The sequence below is a fragment of the Dasypus novemcinctus genome, chromosome 31, assembly GCF_030445035.2.
Source record: "Dasypus novemcinctus isolate mDasNov1 chromosome 31, mDasNov1.1.hap2, whole genome shotgun sequence".
NCBI classification, from domain to species: domain Eukaryota; kingdom Metazoa; phylum Chordata; class Mammalia; order Cingulata; family Dasypodidae; genus Dasypus; species Dasypus novemcinctus.
In genome coordinates, this window is record NC_080703.1 from 23,674,186 (window position 1) to 23,693,096 (window position 18,911).

General features: G+C 37.6%; 1 protein-coding gene across 18 annotated transcripts in view; it reads left to right on the forward strand.

Moving 5' to 3' along the window:
- The window catches only part of CLASP2 (cytoplasmic linker associated protein 2), a 256,293-nt gene that overhangs the window by 40,288 nt on the left and 197,094 nt on the right, over positions 1 to 18,911 (forward strand). For all 18 annotated transcript variants that reach the window (XM_058290827.2, XM_058290835.1, XM_058290826.1 and 15 more), the window contains one exon: positions 12,868 to 12,938. In XM_058290827.2, the coding sequence (XP_058146810.1) occupies positions 12,868 to 12,938 (71 nt within the window). The remainder of the gene's footprint in view (positions 1 to 12,867; positions 12,939 to 18,911) is intronic.

The following is an 18,911-nucleotide window of genomic DNA, read 5'->3' on the forward strand; positions in this document are numbered from 1 at the left end:
AGAAAAGTATGCATCTCGTATGCAGCTCTATAAATTATCAAAAAGGCAAATACACTCATGTATCCATCGCTAAGGAGTAGTCGAATATTGGCAATATCCTAGAAGCCTCTCCAAATACCCTTTCAATCCTTATCTCTTCTCTCCTTCCCAAAAGTAACTGCAATCCTGATTTCTAGTACCATAGTTTAGTTTGCCTGTTTTTGATATAAATGGAATCATATAGTATACACTCTTTTGTGTCTGTCATTACTCAGTCAGCATTATCTGTGTTAAAGATTCATCTGGTTTGTTGGATCCAGCTCTATTGTTCATTTTCATTGTCATGTAGTTTTCCACTGAAGCCTAGACCATACTTTTATGAATTCACTTTATTATTGATAGATATGTGGGATTTTTATGAATAATGCTGCTGAAAACACTCTTGTATTGTCTTTTGTTGTACATATGTATTCATTCACTTGGAACATATGTAAGAGTCAAATTGCTGGGTCATAGGGTATGTATGTGCTCACCTTTAGTTGATAATGCTGAATTATTTTCCAGAGTGGTTGTGCATATATATATATATAGTCTCACTAGTACTGTTTTGTAAGTTCACAATATTCTGTATTTTCACCAATATTTGGTATTGTTGGTCATATTTTTAGTAATTTTAGGTTTCTGGTAAATATTTTGTGGTTACACTCTGGTTGTAATCTGCATTTTTCTGATTACTAATTAGAAGAGCACCATTTCATAGATTTATCAGCCATTTGGATTTGGTTGTGTTCTTTTGTGAAGTGTCTTTTCACAAATCTCTTGCCCATTTGGGTTGTCTTTTTTTCTTTTTCTTTTGTAGGAGTTCTTTATATATTCTGAATACAAGCCCATTATCAGCTTTGTAGGCATTTCACATATCTTCTCCCACCTTTTCTGAATTTCCTTTTTATTTTCTTGATGATGTCTTTTGATGTGCAGAAGTTCTTAATGTAGTTCTCCATTATTTCCTCTATGTCCTTTTTAAGAAGTTTTTGCTTACCCTAACATCAAAACATTGTTCTCTGTAATTGTCTTCAGTTTTATTCCATTTAGATCTATAGTCCACCTGGAATTTATTTTTATAAATGGTGTAAGGTGGGTGTTAAGATACATTTTTTTTTCATATGCATATCCACTTGACCCAGGTCCACTTGTTAAAGAAATCTTTCTTTATTATAATTAAATGTCCTCATAGGTTTTTAGGACATTTGCATCTATGCTCAAAGTTAGGTTGGCCTATGATTTTCCTTTCTTGTTAACTTATGTATTTCATTAGTAACTTTAATTTGTTAGAAAAACTCCTTATTTGATTTTTTCCCCCCATCAGAGTCACCCTGATAGGGATTTATCATATGCAGGTAGCTAATACTTTAATGTTCTTGTACCACAATAAACCAGTGATGTTAATCCTAGCCATTCTGATTTATGCTTTCTCCCTCCCCCAAGTGGCTAGCCACTTGGCAGATGAGGACTGAGACCCAGAACAGTGACAGCTATTTGGTGAGACGGTAAAGACTTCCTGACTCCTATTTCATCACTCTTTCAATGCTGTGCTTGTGTTCTTCTCAGTGAGTCTTCTCTAGCAGGTAGTAGGGAAAGCAGAAGGCCCTAGCGTCGGTTCAAGGAGTGGTGAGCTTTGCTTTTTCAAGCCTGCCGAGTGTTTCCTATTCTTTCAGCATATGCCCCTATTTTATAGGTAATATTTTGAATTCTGAAAACACTGGACACATTTCATATTAAGGAGTTCTAAAACTTTTGAAAGTGAAGTGTAAATGAGTTTTGGTTTACCCATTTCTTTAGACTATTGTTCACTGTTTCCCTCTTTGCGCCGGCATATATACTCGAGTTAATTTTATACCGAATTATTACATTTGTTTGAAACAATATATTCTTTTGTCATAGTGATCATACTCTACCTTTAATTTTCAGAAGGTCTATTTTTGTTTCACAAGTACTGCTTCCTGTATGGACTCCAAATTTCCTGTTAGATACAGCTCTCTAGGGTTAAAGTTTTGATTTAGCGCCCCCTCATATTTATATCAAAAACATTCTTCTTCGTTAACACTAAACTTAAGTATAATTCATAGAGCCATTAAATCAAATAGCTCTGAAATAATAATTTAAAGATTTTTTCATTGTTGATATTTTTAAAAAGATAAGCTCTGACAGTATGGTACTTGCATAAGGCTAGACATGTAAGTCAGTGGAATAGAATTGAGAGTACAGAAATAAACTTTTGCATTTATGATCCATTGATTAAAAAAAAAATCTGGGGGAAAGAATATTCTTTTCAACAAGTGGTGCTGGGAAAACTGGATAGTCACATGCAAAAGTTGGAAGTTGGACCCTTGCCTCACACCACATTACAAAAATTAACTCAAAATGGATCATAGACCTAAATGTAAGGAGCTAAAATGATAAAACTCTTAGGAGAGCATATCGGCTTAAATCTTTGTGACCTTGAGCTCGGTAATGATTTCTTCGATCATAAACACAAACAACCAAAGAAAAAATTAGATATATTGGACTTCATCAGAATTAAAAAATTATTCTTCAAGGGATACCATCAAGAAAGTGAAAAGACAACCCACAGAATGGGAAGAAAAATTTGCAAATCACTTATCTAACTAAGGATTTATTAAAAATGTATAAAGAACTCTTAAAACACAATAACAAAAAGACAAACAACCCTATTTTAAAAAGTGAGCAAAGAATATGAATAGACATTTCTCCAAATAAGATATATATATATGACCAATAAATACATGAAAAGATGCCTGCTGTCAATAGCCATCAGGGAAATACAGATCAAAACCACAATGAAATACCACTTCACTTCCACTAGCATGGCTAAAATTGAAAAAAAACAAAAAAACAAAACCAGACAATACTGAGTGTTTTTGAAGATCTGGAGAAATTGGAATCCTCTTATATTATTGATGGGAGTATAAAATCATGCAGCCACTTTGGAAAATAGTTTTGTGGTTCCTCAAAATATTAAACCTAGAGTTACCGTATGACCCAGCAATTCTACTCCTAACCTTATACTCAGAAGATATGAAAACATACGTCCACACAAAAACCTGTGGCAACACCCCACATGTCTATCAGTGGAAAATGGAAAAACAAAATGTGATAAATCCATACATTGGAATATTATTTGGTAATACACAGAAGTGAAGTATTGATGCATGCTAATGATGAATGAGCTTTGAAATCATTATGCTAAATGAAAGAAGCCAAGTCACAAAAAGGCTGCAAAAATGGCTAGATGGCAAATCTATAGGGATAGCAAGTATTAATAGACTTGTTGTTGCCTAGAGTGCAGCTAGTAGGGGACTGGCTATTAAGGAAATGGGCAGGAACTTCTAGTGGGTATGGGGTTGATGAAAATGTTCTAAAATTAATTGTGGTGATAGTTGTATAACTGAATATAATAAAAAACCATTGAATTGTACACTTTTAAAGGGATTACTTGTGTGGTATGAGTTATATCTCAATAAAGCTGTTATTTAAAAAAAGATGGGCTCTGAATACCTAATATATCTCTTTCATATTGTATTTGTGACTGTTTATTCTCATTCAAAAGCTAAGTTCGATAGAGTTGCCTTTCCACTTCTCCATATACTGTGAGTCATACCTCTGTTCTTTGGCCTTCTAAGTTGTGTTTCTAGTCTTTTGGACAGTCAAGCCTCAGTTGTATTTTCCTTCTTTTGAATTTCCTAAAAAGTTTTTTTTCTGAATTTCTTAATATATCCTAGTTTCTATGTTGCTTCATGTTTTCTTTTCCTCTGATTATATGCATAATGATCCTTTTCGTGATAAGATTGTTTTCTAAAATTGATATATGGAACTTTTTATAAATTAAGGCTTAATGATGGGCAGGGGGAGATCTGGTACCTGTTAAGGGCCACATAGAAAAAAAGTTATGCTGTGTGTAAGTTTTTGTTTGTTTTAAAGATATAAAGGTGTGAACTTATCCCCTTATAAAATGTGAGATGCTGACTAAAATCTTTTCAATAAATATCAATCAAATGTAAGATGTTAGTTTTGCTTGAGAGTTGGTATAGTGAGAAGCATTAAAGGGAAAGGGAATCGTGAAGAGGGCGGAGGACAGTCATGAGAAGAGTAAAGAGAACAAAGTGAAGGCTGACAGTGAGGTGAAGTGGGTAAGGTAAGCATCTCTTCTCTATGTGTTTCTTAGTTGAACCCTGAAAGACCTTTGGGTGATGTCTTCCCCATCCTGATCCTTTTTTCTTTTTCCTTTTCTTTTTGCTGTATTCCTGTTATAGCTCCCTAGTATTTCATTTGAGACCTCTTCCCATTAAAGCCGCCTGCATCTCTTCCTTGCTGCCCAGTTTTATCTACCCCACCTCAATTTGTTGCCAACCTTCCTCTCTTTCTTTGGGCTTTCCCAAGTTTCCTACCTCCTTTTCCTAATCTATAGCTGAACATTAAACCTCAACTTTCTAAACATCCTATTCTGCTTTCTTCCCAAACAGCTCTCCTAAATCCTCCTCTTTTTGGTTCTGGCTTGTCTAGACTTCATTCTGAGGTCCCAGCTTCCAGTTCCACTGTTCCCTCTCTCATCTCTTGTCAACCATCTTGTCTCTGGACAACCTGTTAAGGTCTGCTTAGCCCTCTGGGAGATACTATTCTGTAGGATAAAGAGTCTTCCGTCTCTTGGCTAAAGTGCTTTCAGATGTGTGAATAGTTGTATTTATTAAATTTAATGGGAATAGGCAATGAGGTTACAGTTTAGAAATCCTGTTTATAATGTGAATCCCTAGGAGTTTTTCAACTAAAAAAGTTTTTTTTGACCAAAAAGTATATGCCTCCACAGTGTTCAAATAAGAAATGATGGGGTATGGATCAAGGTTTAACTAAAGTTTTTGGAAATGAAACTATGATAGGAACATAAGAGTAAGTCAGAGAAGAACACTTTGACAATTAGAGACATGACAATTACCTTACTAACTATAGCCCATATCTTATATTTGGTGTATTTTCCCCCAGCTCACCCAATTACTAACACCCTGTATTAGTGTTAAATATTTGTTATAGTTGATGAGAGAATGTTCTCATATTTGTTCTGTTAACCACAGTCTATTTTCCACCACTAGATTCCCTGTGTTGTATAGTCCTGTACTTTGTACAATCCATTTAAGGTATATGCTCATTGGCTTTTGTTTTCATTACCAAGTTATGCAGGCATCACCTCTGTCAATTTTAGTATGTTTTCATTACTCCAAAAGGAAAAATCCCATTCCCTTATATCCCCTATTGTTGTCCTTAGAATTGATTTAATATCTTCTTTGCCATTGCTTCAAAAATATTACAATATCACTGTGAACTATAGTCCGTAAATTACATTAGTTGTAATTTTCCTGGGAACTTCCGTATTCTTAACACTTTATGAAAGAAGAACATTCTCATATTTATACAGTTAGTCACAATCCTCCTCCACCACTGAAATCACTATGCTATACAGTCCTTAAATTATTCTCTAGCTTCCTTTCAGCTGACATTTACGTCCACAGACTACACCTTTCAACAGCAATCGTATTTATAAAACAGCAGTGTTAGTTGTACTTACTATAATGTGCTAGCATCAGCTCTTCATTTCCACACTTTATAAAACCTTATTAAAATTCTACATACATTAAGCATCATTTCCCATTCTCAACCCACATTCTATTTCCTAGTAACCTATACTCTAGATTTTACCTCCTTGAGTTTACTCATTGCATTTAGTTCATATTAGTGAAACATTACAATATTTGTCCTTTTGTGTCTGACTTATTTCACTCAAGTAAGGTCCTATGTTGCATATGCATCCCAAGTTAATTTCTTCTTATGGTTGAATAGTATTCCATCATATGTATATACCACATTTTGTTTATCCATTCATCAGTCATTGAACACGTGGTCTGTTTCCATATTTTAGCATTTGTGAATAATGCTGCTCTGAACATCGGTGTGCAATGTCAGTTTTCGTCTTTGCTCTTAGTTCTTCTGATATGTTCTTAGAAGTGGGATTGCTGGATCATAATGGCAGTTCAGCTTCTTGAGGTACTGCCAAAGTGTCTTCCACAGAGGCTGCACCATTCTACATTCCCATCATCAGGAATGTTCCTGTTTCATCACATCCTCTCCAGCACTTACAGTTTTCTTTCTTTTTTTCTCTCTTTTATTTTTTAAAAAATAATGGCCATTCTATATACTGTCTCGTTGTAGTTTTGATCTACTAATGATGTTGAACATTTTTCATGTGCTTTTTGGCCATTTGTATTTCCTCTTTGGAAAAATATCTGTTCAAGTCTTTTCCCCATTTTTAAATATGCCTGCTTGTGTTTTTATCATTAAGTTTTATGATCTTTTGTATAACATGGATATCAAATCCTTACCAGATTTGTGGTTTCCAAATATTTTCTCCCATTGGCTAACTGCCTTTCCATTTTCTTGACAATGTCTTTTGAAGAAAAAAGTGTTTAATTTTGAAGAGGTCCCATTTTTTTCTTTCATTGTTCATGCTTTCAGTGTAAGGTTTAAGAAAGTATCTCCTTCAACAAGATTTTGAAGATGTTTCCCTACATTTTTTTCTAGGAGTTTATGATTGTAGCTATTTATTTAGGTCCTTGATCCAATTTGAGTTAATTTTTGTATAAGGTATGAGAAAGAGGACCTCATTCCTTCCAGATATGGATATCCAGTTCTTCCATCACCATTTGTTGAATAGGCTTTTCTGGCCCAGCTGGGTGGGATTGACAGCATTGTCAAAAATCACTTGACTGTAGATGGTGAGGCTCTTTTTCTGAGTTCTTGATTTAGTTCCATTGGTCAATCTATCTTTATGCCTGTATTGTGCTGTGTTTACCACTGTAGTTGCATAATATGCTTTGAAGTCAGGAAGTGAGAATCTTCCAACTTCGTTCTTTTTAAAGACATTTTTGGTTATTTGGGGCCCTTTACCCTTCCAAATAAATTTGATAATTGGCCTTTCTATTTCTGCAAAAAAGGATCTTCGGGTTTTTATTGGGATTGCATTGAATCTGTAAATCTACTGGGATTGACTGAGTTGACATCTTACCATATTTAGTCATCCAGTCCTTGAACATGGTATGTCCTTCTATTTATTTAGATCTTTTTTGGTTTCTTTCAGCAGTGTTTTGTAGCTTTCTGAATAGTGGACCTTTTTTGTCCTTAGTTAATCTTACTCCTAAATATTTGATTCTTTTAGTTGCTATTATAAATGGAATTGTTTTTCTGACTTCCTCAGATTGCTCATCAGTAGTGTATATAAACCCTACAGATTTTTGCATATTAATCTTGTATCCTGCCACTTTGTGGAACTCATCTATTCTAGTATCTTCATTGTTTATTTTTCAGGATTTTGTAGGTATAATATGTCATCAGTGAATAGTGAAAGGTTTACTTCTTCCTTTCCTATTTGTGTGCATTTTATTTCTTTTTCTTGCAAAATTGCTCTAGCTAGAACTTCTAGTGCAGTATTAAATAACAGCGGTGACATTGGGCATCCTTGACTTGTTCCTGATTTCAGCTGGAAAGTTTTCAGTCTTTCATGATTGAGTACAGTACTAGCTGTGGGGTTTTCATTTATGCACTTTTACCATGTTGAGAAAGCTTCCTACTATTCCTATCTTTTGGAGTGTTTTTTATCAAAAAAGGATGCTGTGTTAATTTTCTTGTATTGAATCATCCTTGGATAGCTGTGATAAAACTCACTTTATCATGGTGTATAATTCTTTTAATGTGCTTTTGGATTCAGTTTGCAGTTATTTTGTTGAGGGTTATTGTATCATTAGAGAAACTGGATTGTACTTTTTTCATGGTATCTCTCTTTTTTTTTAAACAAATCAATTTTTTTATACCTATTAATAAAGAATACAGTTCATCCAAAGTACACGATCATTAGTATTTGGTATAATCACGTAGTTGTGTGTTCATTACTGCAGTCACTTTTCATAGTAACTTTATCTGGTTTTGATATTAGGTTGATGTTGGCTTTATAGAAAGAGTTTGGTAGTGTTCCTGTTCAATATTATTGGAAGAGCTTGAGCAAGATTGATATTAGATCATCTTTGAATGATTGGTAGAATTCACCTGTGAAGCTGTCTGTTTCTGGGCTTTTCATCTTTGGGAGGTTTTTGATGACTGTTTCAATCTCTTTACTTGTGATTGCTTTATTGAAGTCTTCTATTTCTTCTAGGGTCAGTGTAGTTTGTTCTTGTGTTTCTAGGAATCTGTCCTAGAAACATTTAGTCATGTTGTCTAGTTTCTTGGCATACAGTTGTTCATAGTATCCTTTTATGATCTCCCTTACTTGTGCAGGGTCAGTGTTCATTCCCCCATCTCATTTCTGATTTTATTTATTTGCATTTTCTCTCTTTTGTTTGTCAGTTTAGCTAATGGTTTGGCAATTTTGTGGATCTTGAAGAACAACTTTTGGTTTTGTTGTCTTTTGATTTTTTGTTCTAAATTTCATTTATTTGTGTTCTGATCTTTATTGTTTATTTTCTTTGGCTTGGTTTGTGATTAGTTTGACATCTTTGTTTTAGTCCTTCCAGTTGTGCAAGTAGGTCTTCGATTTTAGCTCTTTTTTCTTTTTAAATGTAAACATTAAGAGCTATAAATTTCCCTCTCCGCACTCCCTTTCCCATGTCCTATAGGTTTTGATATGTTGTGCTCTTCTTTTTATTTCTCTCAAGATACTTACTGAATTTCTTGCAGTTTATTTTTTGACCCACTGATTGTTTTTTAAAAATTTCCATATATTTGTAAATTTCCCCTTTTTCCATCTGTTACTGATTTTCAGCTTCATTCCATTATAGTCAGATAATGTGTTTTATATAATTTCAGTCTTTTAAAGTTTATCGAGACCTGCCTTTTTACCCAAAAATGGCCTGTCCTGGAGAAGAATCCATGTGCACTTGAAAAGAATGTAAATCATGCTGTTTTGGGGTGTAATGTGCTATAAATGCCTTAAGTCTAGTTCATTTATCTTATTATTTAAGCTCTCTGTTTGCTTATTTATCCTCTGTCCAGATGTTCTATTCAATACTGAGAGTAGTGGTGTATGGAAGTCTCTAACTATAATTGTAGAGATGCCTGTTTCTCCCTTCAGTTTTGCCAGTATGTGCTTCATGTATCTTGGGGCACCCAAGTTAGGTGCATATATATTATAGTTATTTCTTGGTAACTTGCCCCTTTTATTAATATATAGTGATTTTCTTCATGTCTTATAGCAGTTTTGCATTTAAAATCTGTTTTTCCAATGTTAGTATCACTATTCCAGATCTTTTTTTGGTTATTATTTGCATGGAATATCTTTTTCCAACTTTTTGCTCAACCTGGTTGCATCCTTATATCTGCGGTGACTCTCTTGTACACAGCCTGTAGATGGCTCATATTTTTTTTTATCCATTCTGTCAGTCTCTGTCTTTTGTTTGGGGAATTCAGTTCATTAATGTTCAAAATTATTACTGTTAAAGCATTACTTGCTTTTGTCCATTTTATCCTATGACTTTCATTGTCAAACCTTAGTGTTGTCTGTCTTTTTTACCCTTTCAGGGACCTTTACTAATAATCTTCATTTCTACAGACTTCTCCAAATCTCTCTCTCTTGCTTTTTCCTTTCAGGTAGTAGAACTCCCTTTAGTATCTCTTGTAAACCTTGGCTTTTGATAGCATACTCTCTCTGTTTTTGTCTGTGAAGACTTTAAACTCATCCTCATTTTTGCAGAACAGTTTTTCTGGATAAAGAATTCTTGACTGGTGAACTTTCTCTTTCAGTACCTTAAATATTTCATACCACTTTCTTCTTGCCTCCATGGTTTTTTCATGAGATTAGCACTTAGACTTATTAAGGTTCCCTTGTATCTGATGCATCGCTTTTCTCTTGCTGCTTTGAGAATCCTCTCTATCTCTGTTATTTGTCATTCTGAATAATAGGTGTGTTGGAGAAAGTCTGTTTGGATTTATTCTGTTTGGGTTGTATTGTCCTTTGATATTGATATTTGTCTTTCATAAGGGTTGGGAAAGTTTGGTCATTTTTTCCTCATTTTTTCTGCCCCTTTTCCATTTTCTTTTCCTTCTGGGATACTGATAATGCGTATGTTGTGCATTTTGTGTTATCATTCATTTCCCTGAGACCCTGTCCCATTTTTTTTCCATTCTTTTGTCTTTTTGGCCTCCTTTCTTTTCAAGATCAGATGCTTGGTCCTCCAAGTCTTTAATTATGTCTTCCATTAATTAAAATCTGCTGTTATATGCCACTCATATATATTTTTTCATTAATTGAAGTACATCACTCATACCTAAGCATATATAAACAATAAGTGCATAGTAATAGTTGTGAACTTACAAAACAAACATGCATAACATCATATAGAGCTCTCATACCTCACCCAGCCACCAATACTTTGCATTGTTGTGAAGCATTTTTAACTATTGATTAAAGAGCATCCTCAAAATAATACTACTAACCAGTTTCTTTCATTTGGTGGGGCTTCTAATGCCAGTGGCGGAATAGCTCCCGAGGCGGCTTGTGCTGCGTGGAGGATGGGCACTGGCCTCTGGAGTGTGAGTGCTCTGTTGATGGATCTTCTCTGCCAGTGGGCAGTCTTCTCCTTCCGTTCTTTCAAGTATGTTGCAGGATGCTCTTCTGGTCTCCTGGAGCCCCCACACAGGTGAATTAGATAGCTCTGGGTGTTTACCAACTGCCCTGTAGCAGGAGCTAACTCTAGGAGCCCCTTATTCTGCTGCCATCTTGCTGGTTGTCCTCTCTCGTGTATTTTTTTTTTTTTTAAAGATTTATTTATTTATTTAATTTCCCCCCCTCCCCTGGTTGTCTGTTCTTGGTGTCTATTTGTTGCGTCTTGTTTCTTTGTCTGCTTTTTGTTTCTTTGTCTGCTTCTGTTGTCGTCAGCGGCACAGGAAGTGTGGGCGGCGCCATTCCTGGGCAGGCTGCTCTTTCTTTTCACGCTGGGCGGCTTTCCTCACGGGCGCACTCCTTGCGCATGGGGCTCCCCCACGCAGGGGACACCCTTGCGTGGCACGGCACTCCTTGCGCGCATCAGCACTGAGCATGGCCAGCTCCACACGGGTCAAGGAGGCCCGGGGTTTGAACCGCGGACCTCCCATATGGTAGACGGACGCCCTAACCACTGGGCCAAAGTCCGTTTCCCTCTCTCGTGTATTTTTAATCTCACCCATTTTGTCTTTCATTTTCATACGCTCTGTTACTTTTCTTTGTAGGCTTTCACATTGTTCTTTATAGTAACCCGGTGTTATTAATATCCTTTATTTCTTTACTCATTTTTCCCTTCAACTCTGTGAATTGATTGAGGAGATTTGTGTCATTATTATTGATTAGTTATTGTAAATCCCATGTCTTATCAGGATTTTTGCTTGCTTTCTTTGGCTGAGCCATCTCTTCATGTTTCTTAAATTTTTCCTGATGTCTAGGCATCTGAATATGTTGTTGAATTTACTCTGACAGCTTCTCTCTTTTCCCTACTGGTTTTTTTTTACATAGCTCTTCTTTGATTTTTGGTTCAAATTATTCTGTCTTTAAAATTGCCCAGTGTATGTTATCAGAATAGGGCCAGGGATTCATGAATGGAGCAGCTCTGCTCCAAAGGGCTGGGACGAGAGACTCCTAAAAGTGCTTTTTCTTTTTGCAATTTCTTGGCTGTCCAGCAGATGGTGCTTGCCAGCAAATGGCTCTACCAAGGTGTCTCTTTTAAGCCCTACTTTTCCGTGTTCTGGTCTGGCCAGAGCTGAGATTCAAAGTAGGCTTTGCTCACCAAATGCACTGAAGAGAAACCACTGTCCACCCTTGCCACCCCCTCCCTCTTCCCAGGGATAAAGCCATCTGTTCCCCTCTCAATTGGCTTCAGTGAGCTGTAGATTTTATCCAGGGTGTTTGCCTTGAGGGTGGACAATGGGTGTTATCAGCTGCTGGTGTTAGTAACTCAGGGTTTTTGTGTCCGCTTCTTCCTCTCTCTGTCCCTCACACCACTGGAGGATGTGCAGCACTTTCCTGGTCTGCAGATCTGCAAAGCAGCTCCCTCCATTTTTGCCTTTCCTCCATTGTGTTTGTGAGACAGTTGAACCCTACCTACCTACTCTGGTGCCATCTTCCCGGAATTCCTCCTGATTTTCTTTTATAATGGGTGTATATTGCTTCTGTAATAAAAAAATACATTTTCAACTAAAGTAATGTAGCAGAAGTGTAGAAAGAGTAACTTTCCTAAATATAAAATCTGTAGTGCTAATGGAATTGGTGTTATATGAAAATAGGTTAATAGGAAAAGCTCAGATTATGAATTATTTTACCTTCATCTGTTTAGTTTTTGATATTTTATATTTGTTTTTTGAATATTTGCCTCATACTTCCCCGCATGATTTTTATGTGCTTTTTAAAAATTTTTTTTTAAAATTTATTTTTTCTTTCTTTCTAAAGTTTATGTGCTTTTAAGATGTTTTAGTGTCTGAGTGGATTTATTATAAGGTTGGAATGAGAATATTTTTTATTGGGTTAGAGAAACAGTTTTCTGATGAAACACATCAAGTTGCTTTGCATGAGAGTTGTCTTTTTACAAACATACCGGTAGATATGTAGAGCTCTAACCTGTACTTTGCTCCTTTTCTCATTTGAAAGGAGATGGGTTTTGTGTCTCCTTTCAGTAATTGAAAGTTAATTGTAGAAGAGAATTGTAAGAAGTACCTGAAAACCCTAGAATTTATTTTCTAAGGGAGATGGTGAAGGAAATTGTTTCTGTTTAATCTTCATGTAAAAACGAACAATCTATTCTTTATTCCCAGATTAGAAATGATATTTGCCAAATTTGATGAAGTGCAAAATTCGGGCAGTATGATTTTGAGTGTCTGCAAAGGTAAGAGTAATTAAATTATTCCAGTTCTCAAATATTTCTAAAATTATTTAGCAAAGTTTTAGACTTAAAATGTGTTTTCAAGTCAACTAAATAGTGTCTGACTCTTTTGGAGAAAGTACAAATTTAATTCTGGGTTGGTTTTGTAAAATGATGTAGTCTTGCCTTATTTTTTTGTGTCTTCTATGTTGAAGGCATGGTGACCCTCTTGTCCTCCACATTTCATCCATAAAATGTGTTGTTTATTCTCATATCTTACTTAACTGTTTTTAGTGGAAATTGTGGGGTTAATGGGATCTGTTACGCCTGTGTGCAAACCGTCAGTGATGATACTGGTGAGGGGAGACAAACCCTGGAACTTCACCAGCATAATCATCTTTGTCTTCTTGATAAGAACGAGACCAAGTTGGAATTCAGGGAAACGAGGATTAGTATCTGACATTTATATGATTTTTGTAGTTGCTCTCTTTTTTGTCAGGTTCCTAGATTGTGTATGGCTTTGTTGGGTAGCCTTTACCTGGACTTGAGTCTTATGTATGACAAATATGTGCTGTTCTCAAAGATAGAAAAGTTGGTTTTTCTACCTAGGAAAGTAGCTTCATATCAAAGAGGGTGTGGTTAGGTTGATAATGTTAATGATGTTGGAGAACAAATTTGGTCAAGTAATAGTAAAACTAGTTACTGATATAATTTAGTTACTTTTCTTGGTGTTAAACCGAGGCTGAGACACGAGAATGTGTCTGCCCTAATCCAAACTTAGTTCCAGAAGCATAAATTGACTTTAGTGCCACCGTCTGCACCCTCACTGCCAACTGTTTCTCACTTCTCTTCTCTGAATAGAAGGTGTTTTAAAGTATCTCATCCTTATTTTCCAGCAGTTACCTCTATCCATTTCCATAGAAACCAAAAACAGCATGAAGATACAGAGTTATTAAAATTCCTTGAACTGAGATTTGTCTGTTACAATATTTACAGAATATCCTCACTTGTGTATGTAGCTACAACTTTAAGGAAAAAAGTGCAATGCATGTTTTAAGTTTTAAGGTATTTATTGTTTGGATATAGTTTACTTTGAAAGCACTCTCATTCTTGTATTTTTGTGAGGTTATTTCTGTTACTTTCAAAGTAGGAGGTTTTTTGTTCCCATTCTTTTAGCTCTCATTTCTTTTTCTCTTGTTTTTCTCTCCATGTGTATCTTCTGTTTGAGGGAGTCCTCAGAGATTGTATTGAAGATTATAGTCAATTTTGCAAGTATGGTCACACGTGAAAGTGAAAATTCATACATTGAGATTTGGAAATGGGTCATGATGTTTTTGTTTTTTTAAATAAAGATTTATTTATTTCTCCCTACTCCCTCATTGTTTACACTTGATATGTCTGTTCATTGTGTGCTAATCGTCCTTTTTAGGAGGCACCAGGAACCGAACCTGCGACCTCCCATGTGGTAGGTGGGAGCTCAATTGCTTGAGCCACATCTGCTTCCCAGTCACGGTGCTTTTGATGACAGTATTGTTCTGTCATTGAAAAAGACTTTAATGGATTAGTTAACAAGGGAGGAAAATAGCAGAGGGAAGTCTCTGAATCATCTTTGTAGGTTTCAAGGCCCAGGCTGTTGACCTCTCCTCTCCTAGTTGTCTTCTTCCTTTTTCTCTCTGTTACCCTCTCTCTCTGTCACTCTCTCTTCCCACTTATGTAATCCAGCCAAAGGGCTTTAAATGATAACCTATTGCTGATGACTCCCCAATGTATAGTTCTAGGCCCGACTCATCTCTCTCTTATGCTATGGACTTGGTAGCCTTGATGACATTTCCACTTGGGTGCCTAATCAGCATCACAGGCTTAAAATATCATAAAGTGGAACCCTATTGTCTCTTCTTGTTGCTCAGATCTGTTTCTCTTCCAGTCTTACCCATTTCAGTTGGTGGTACCAGCATCTGCTTACACTAGGAACCTGACGGTCTTCACTGATCCGCCAATCCTCCATTCTTTTTTTTTTAAAGACTTATTTATTTATTTCCTCCCTTGTTTGTGCTTGCTGCCTGCGCTCTGTGTCTTTTCATTGTGTGCTCTCTGTGTCTCCATGTCTTCTTTTTTAGGTGGCGCTGGGAACCGAATCCAGGACCTCCCATGTGTGAGTGAGACACCCAATCACTTGAGCCATATCCACTTTCTGCTTGTTGTGTCTCCTGTTATATATCCTCATTGCATCATCTCATTGTGTCAGCTCACGTCTTGCTTGTCTTCTATAGGAGGCACTGGGAACTGAACCTGGGACTTCCCTTGTTGTAGGCAGGTACCCAACTGCTTGAGCCACATCTCTTTCCCACTGATTCTACATTCTAACTCATCAGTCATTTCTACCACTGAAAAACTAATATATCCTATATTTATTTTTTCTGTCTTCATTGCTAACACCCTACTCTAAGTTACTATTACCTCTTTTTTTTTTTTTTTAGTTTTTGTAACATGTATATAGCCTAATATTATTTACCATTAGTTTTTTGTGTTTTTTTTTACCATAAGATCTTTTTTTTTCGGGGGGGGGGTCTTTATTTTTTTATTTTTTAAAGATTTATTTATTTATTTCTCTCCCCTTCCCCCACCACCCCCGTTGTCTGTTCTCTGTGTCTGTTTGCTGTGTCTTCTTTGTCCGCTTCTGTTGTTGTCAGCAGCATGGGAATCTGTGTTTCTTTTTGTTGCGTCATCTTGTGTCAGCTCTCCCTGTGTGTGGTGCCATTCCTGGGCAGGCTGTACTTTCCTTCACGCTGGGCGGCTCTCCTTAAGGGGCACACTCCTTGCGCGTGGGGCTCCCCTATGCGGGGGACACCCCTTCGTGGCACAGCACTCCTTGTGCGCATCAGCACTGCGCATGGGCCAGCTCCACACGGGCCAAGGAGGCCCGGGGTTTGAACCGTGGACCTCCCATGTGGTAGACGGATGCCCTAACCACTGGGCCAAGTCCGCCACCTATTTATTTTTTTAATATTACATTTACCATTAGTTTTTATATGGACTATTGCCATAAACCTCTGTTCCATGTTTGCCACACTGGAATTCATTTTCTGCCTAGACATTCAGCATGATCTTTGTATTTGTTTTTTTTAAAGTACTGGGGGCCGAGGATTGAACCTGGGGCCTTGTATGTGGTTGCCAGTGCTTGACCACTGAGCCACATTGGCCTCCCTGAGTTTGGTTTTTCATTTATTTTGCTTGTTGTTTGTTTTTGTTTTTTCAGGAGGCATCAGGAATCGAACCCAGGATCTCCCATGTGAAAGGTGGGGGCTCAACTACTTGAGCCACACCTGCTCCCCAGTGTGAAGTCTATCACTCATACATAAACATACATAAACAATAAGTGTATAATAATAGTTGTGAGTTTACAAAACAAACATATATAACATCATACAGGACTCTCGTAACTCACCCTACCACCAATAACTTGGCATTGTTGTTAAACCTTTTTATCTCATGTTTAAAGAGCATTGTCAAAATATTACTACTAACCAAAGTATTTTCCCCCAATCAACCCTATTATTATTACCTTTATATTATCTATATATGAACATACACAAACAATTAAGTGTATAGTAAAAGTTGTGAACTTACAAAGCAGACATGCATGATATACAGGGGTCCCATACATCAACCCTCCATCAACACTTTACATTGACTTGAAATGTTTGTTACAAATTATGAAAAGATAATTGTTAAAATCTTACTACTAATCATAGTCCTTATCTTACATTTGGTGTGTTTTTCCCCCAACCCACCTTATTATTTTTTATGTCAGAAGTTGTAAACTTATAAAATAATCATGCATGTGTGCAGAATTCCCAAACAACACCCCTCCATCAACACACCACACTCTGGTGGAACATTTGCTACAGATAAGATAATGTCATTTGATTGTTACCATGTCTGTAGTGTACATTCGGCTCACGTTTTCTGTACTGCCTCGTTATCAACACAGTACAGCTTTTGCACTGAGGCAAGAATATTATTACTGCTAACTACAGTCCATAGGTCACTCCACCTGTATTTTTCCCATGCTTCTCCACATTCCCAACACCCTGCAGTAGTACATTTGCTCTAGCTCATAAAGGATACTCTTGCATCTGTACCATCAACCACAATTCTCATCCACCTCATGGTTTACTATGCTATTCAGTTCCTAGATTATTCTCTAGCTTTCTGTCACTTGGCATTTACATACCTAGACTACCATTTTCAGCCACATCCCCATTTATAAACTAGCTGTTACTTACTATGTGTTACCATCCACTCTATACAACTCCACACTTTTACAGTAAAGCTAATTAAAACTTCTATATACATTATACATCAGTAGTCCATCTCAGTCCTCTTTAAGAATCCACCATCTACCACCAGGTCTTTTTTTTTTAAAAAGATTTATTTATTTATTTAATTTCCCCCCCTCCCCTGGTTGTCTGTTCTTGGTGTCTATTTGCTGCGTCTTGTTTCTTTGTCCGCTTCTGTTGTCGTCAGCGGCACAGGAAGTGTGGGTGGCGCCATTCCTGGGCAGGCTGCTCTTTCTTTTCACGCTGGGCGGCTTTCCTCACGGGCGCACTCCTTGCGCGTGGGGCTCCCCCACGCGGGGGACACCCTTGCGTGGCACGGCACTCCTTGCGCGCATCAGCGCTGCGCATGGCCAGCTCCACACGGGTCAAGGAGGCCCGGGGTTTGAACCGCGGACCTCCCATATGATAGACGGACGCCCTAACCACTGGGCCAAAGTCCGTTTCCCGTACCACCAGGTCTTGAAAATCTCTTCCTATAATTTATTCTAGAAGTTTTATGGTTCTTGCTTTTATTTTTAGGTTTTTGATCCATTTTGAGTTAAATTTTGGATAAGGTATGAGTTAGGGGTCTCCTTTCCTTCTTTCAGCTATGGATACCCAATTCTTTCAGCACCATTTGTTTTTGTTTTTTTTTTAAAGATTACTTATCCCCCCCTACTCCCCCCCGGTTGTCTGTTCTCTGTGTCTATTTGCTGCATCTTGTTTCTTTGTTCGCTTTTGTTGCTGTCAGTGGCACGCAAATTTGTGTCTCTCTTTGTTGCATCATCTTGCTGTGTCGGCTCTCCTTATGGGACGCATTCCTTGCACGTGGGGCTCCCCTACACAGGGGACACCGCTGCATGGCACGGCACTCCTTGTGTGCATCAGCTCTGTGCGTGGGCCAGCTCCACACGGGTCAAGGAGGCCCGGGGTTTGAACCGCGTACCTCCCATGTGGTAGATGGACGCCCTAACCACTGGGCCAAGTCCTTTTCCCACTATTTGTTGAATGGACTGTTCTGCCCGAACTGTGTGGGTTTGACAGGCTAGTCAAAAATCACTTGACCATACATGTGAGGGTCTGTTTCTGAACCATAAATTTGGTTTCATTGGTCTATGTATCTGCCTTTATGCCAGTACCATGCTGTTTTTACCACTATAGCTAGGTAATATGAATCAAAATCTGGAGATGAGGGTTCGCTTTTCCTTTTTATGATGTTTCTGGCTATTCAGGATCCTTTACCCTTCCAAATAAATTTGGTGATTGTGTTTTCAAAATTTTTTTTGGAGATTTATTTATGTATTCCCCTCCCTCCCCTGCCACTCCGGTTGTCTCTTCTCTGTGTCTATTTGCTGTGTCTTCTTCTCTGTCCGCTTCTGTTGTTGTCAGCGGCATGGAAATCTGTGTTTCTTTTTGTTGCGTCATCTCGTGTCAGCTCTCTGTGTGTGCGGTGCCATTCCTGGGCAGGCTGCACTGGGCGGTTTCTTCCGCTCTGGGTGGCTTTCCTTATGAGGCTCACTCCTTGCGCATGGGGCTCCCCTACGTAGGGGACACCCTTGTGTGGGAAGGCACTCCTTGTGCACATCAGCATTGCGTGTGGGCCATCTCCACATGGGTCAAGGAGGCCCAGGGTTTGAACTGCGGACCTCCCATGTGGTAGACGGATGCTGTAACCACT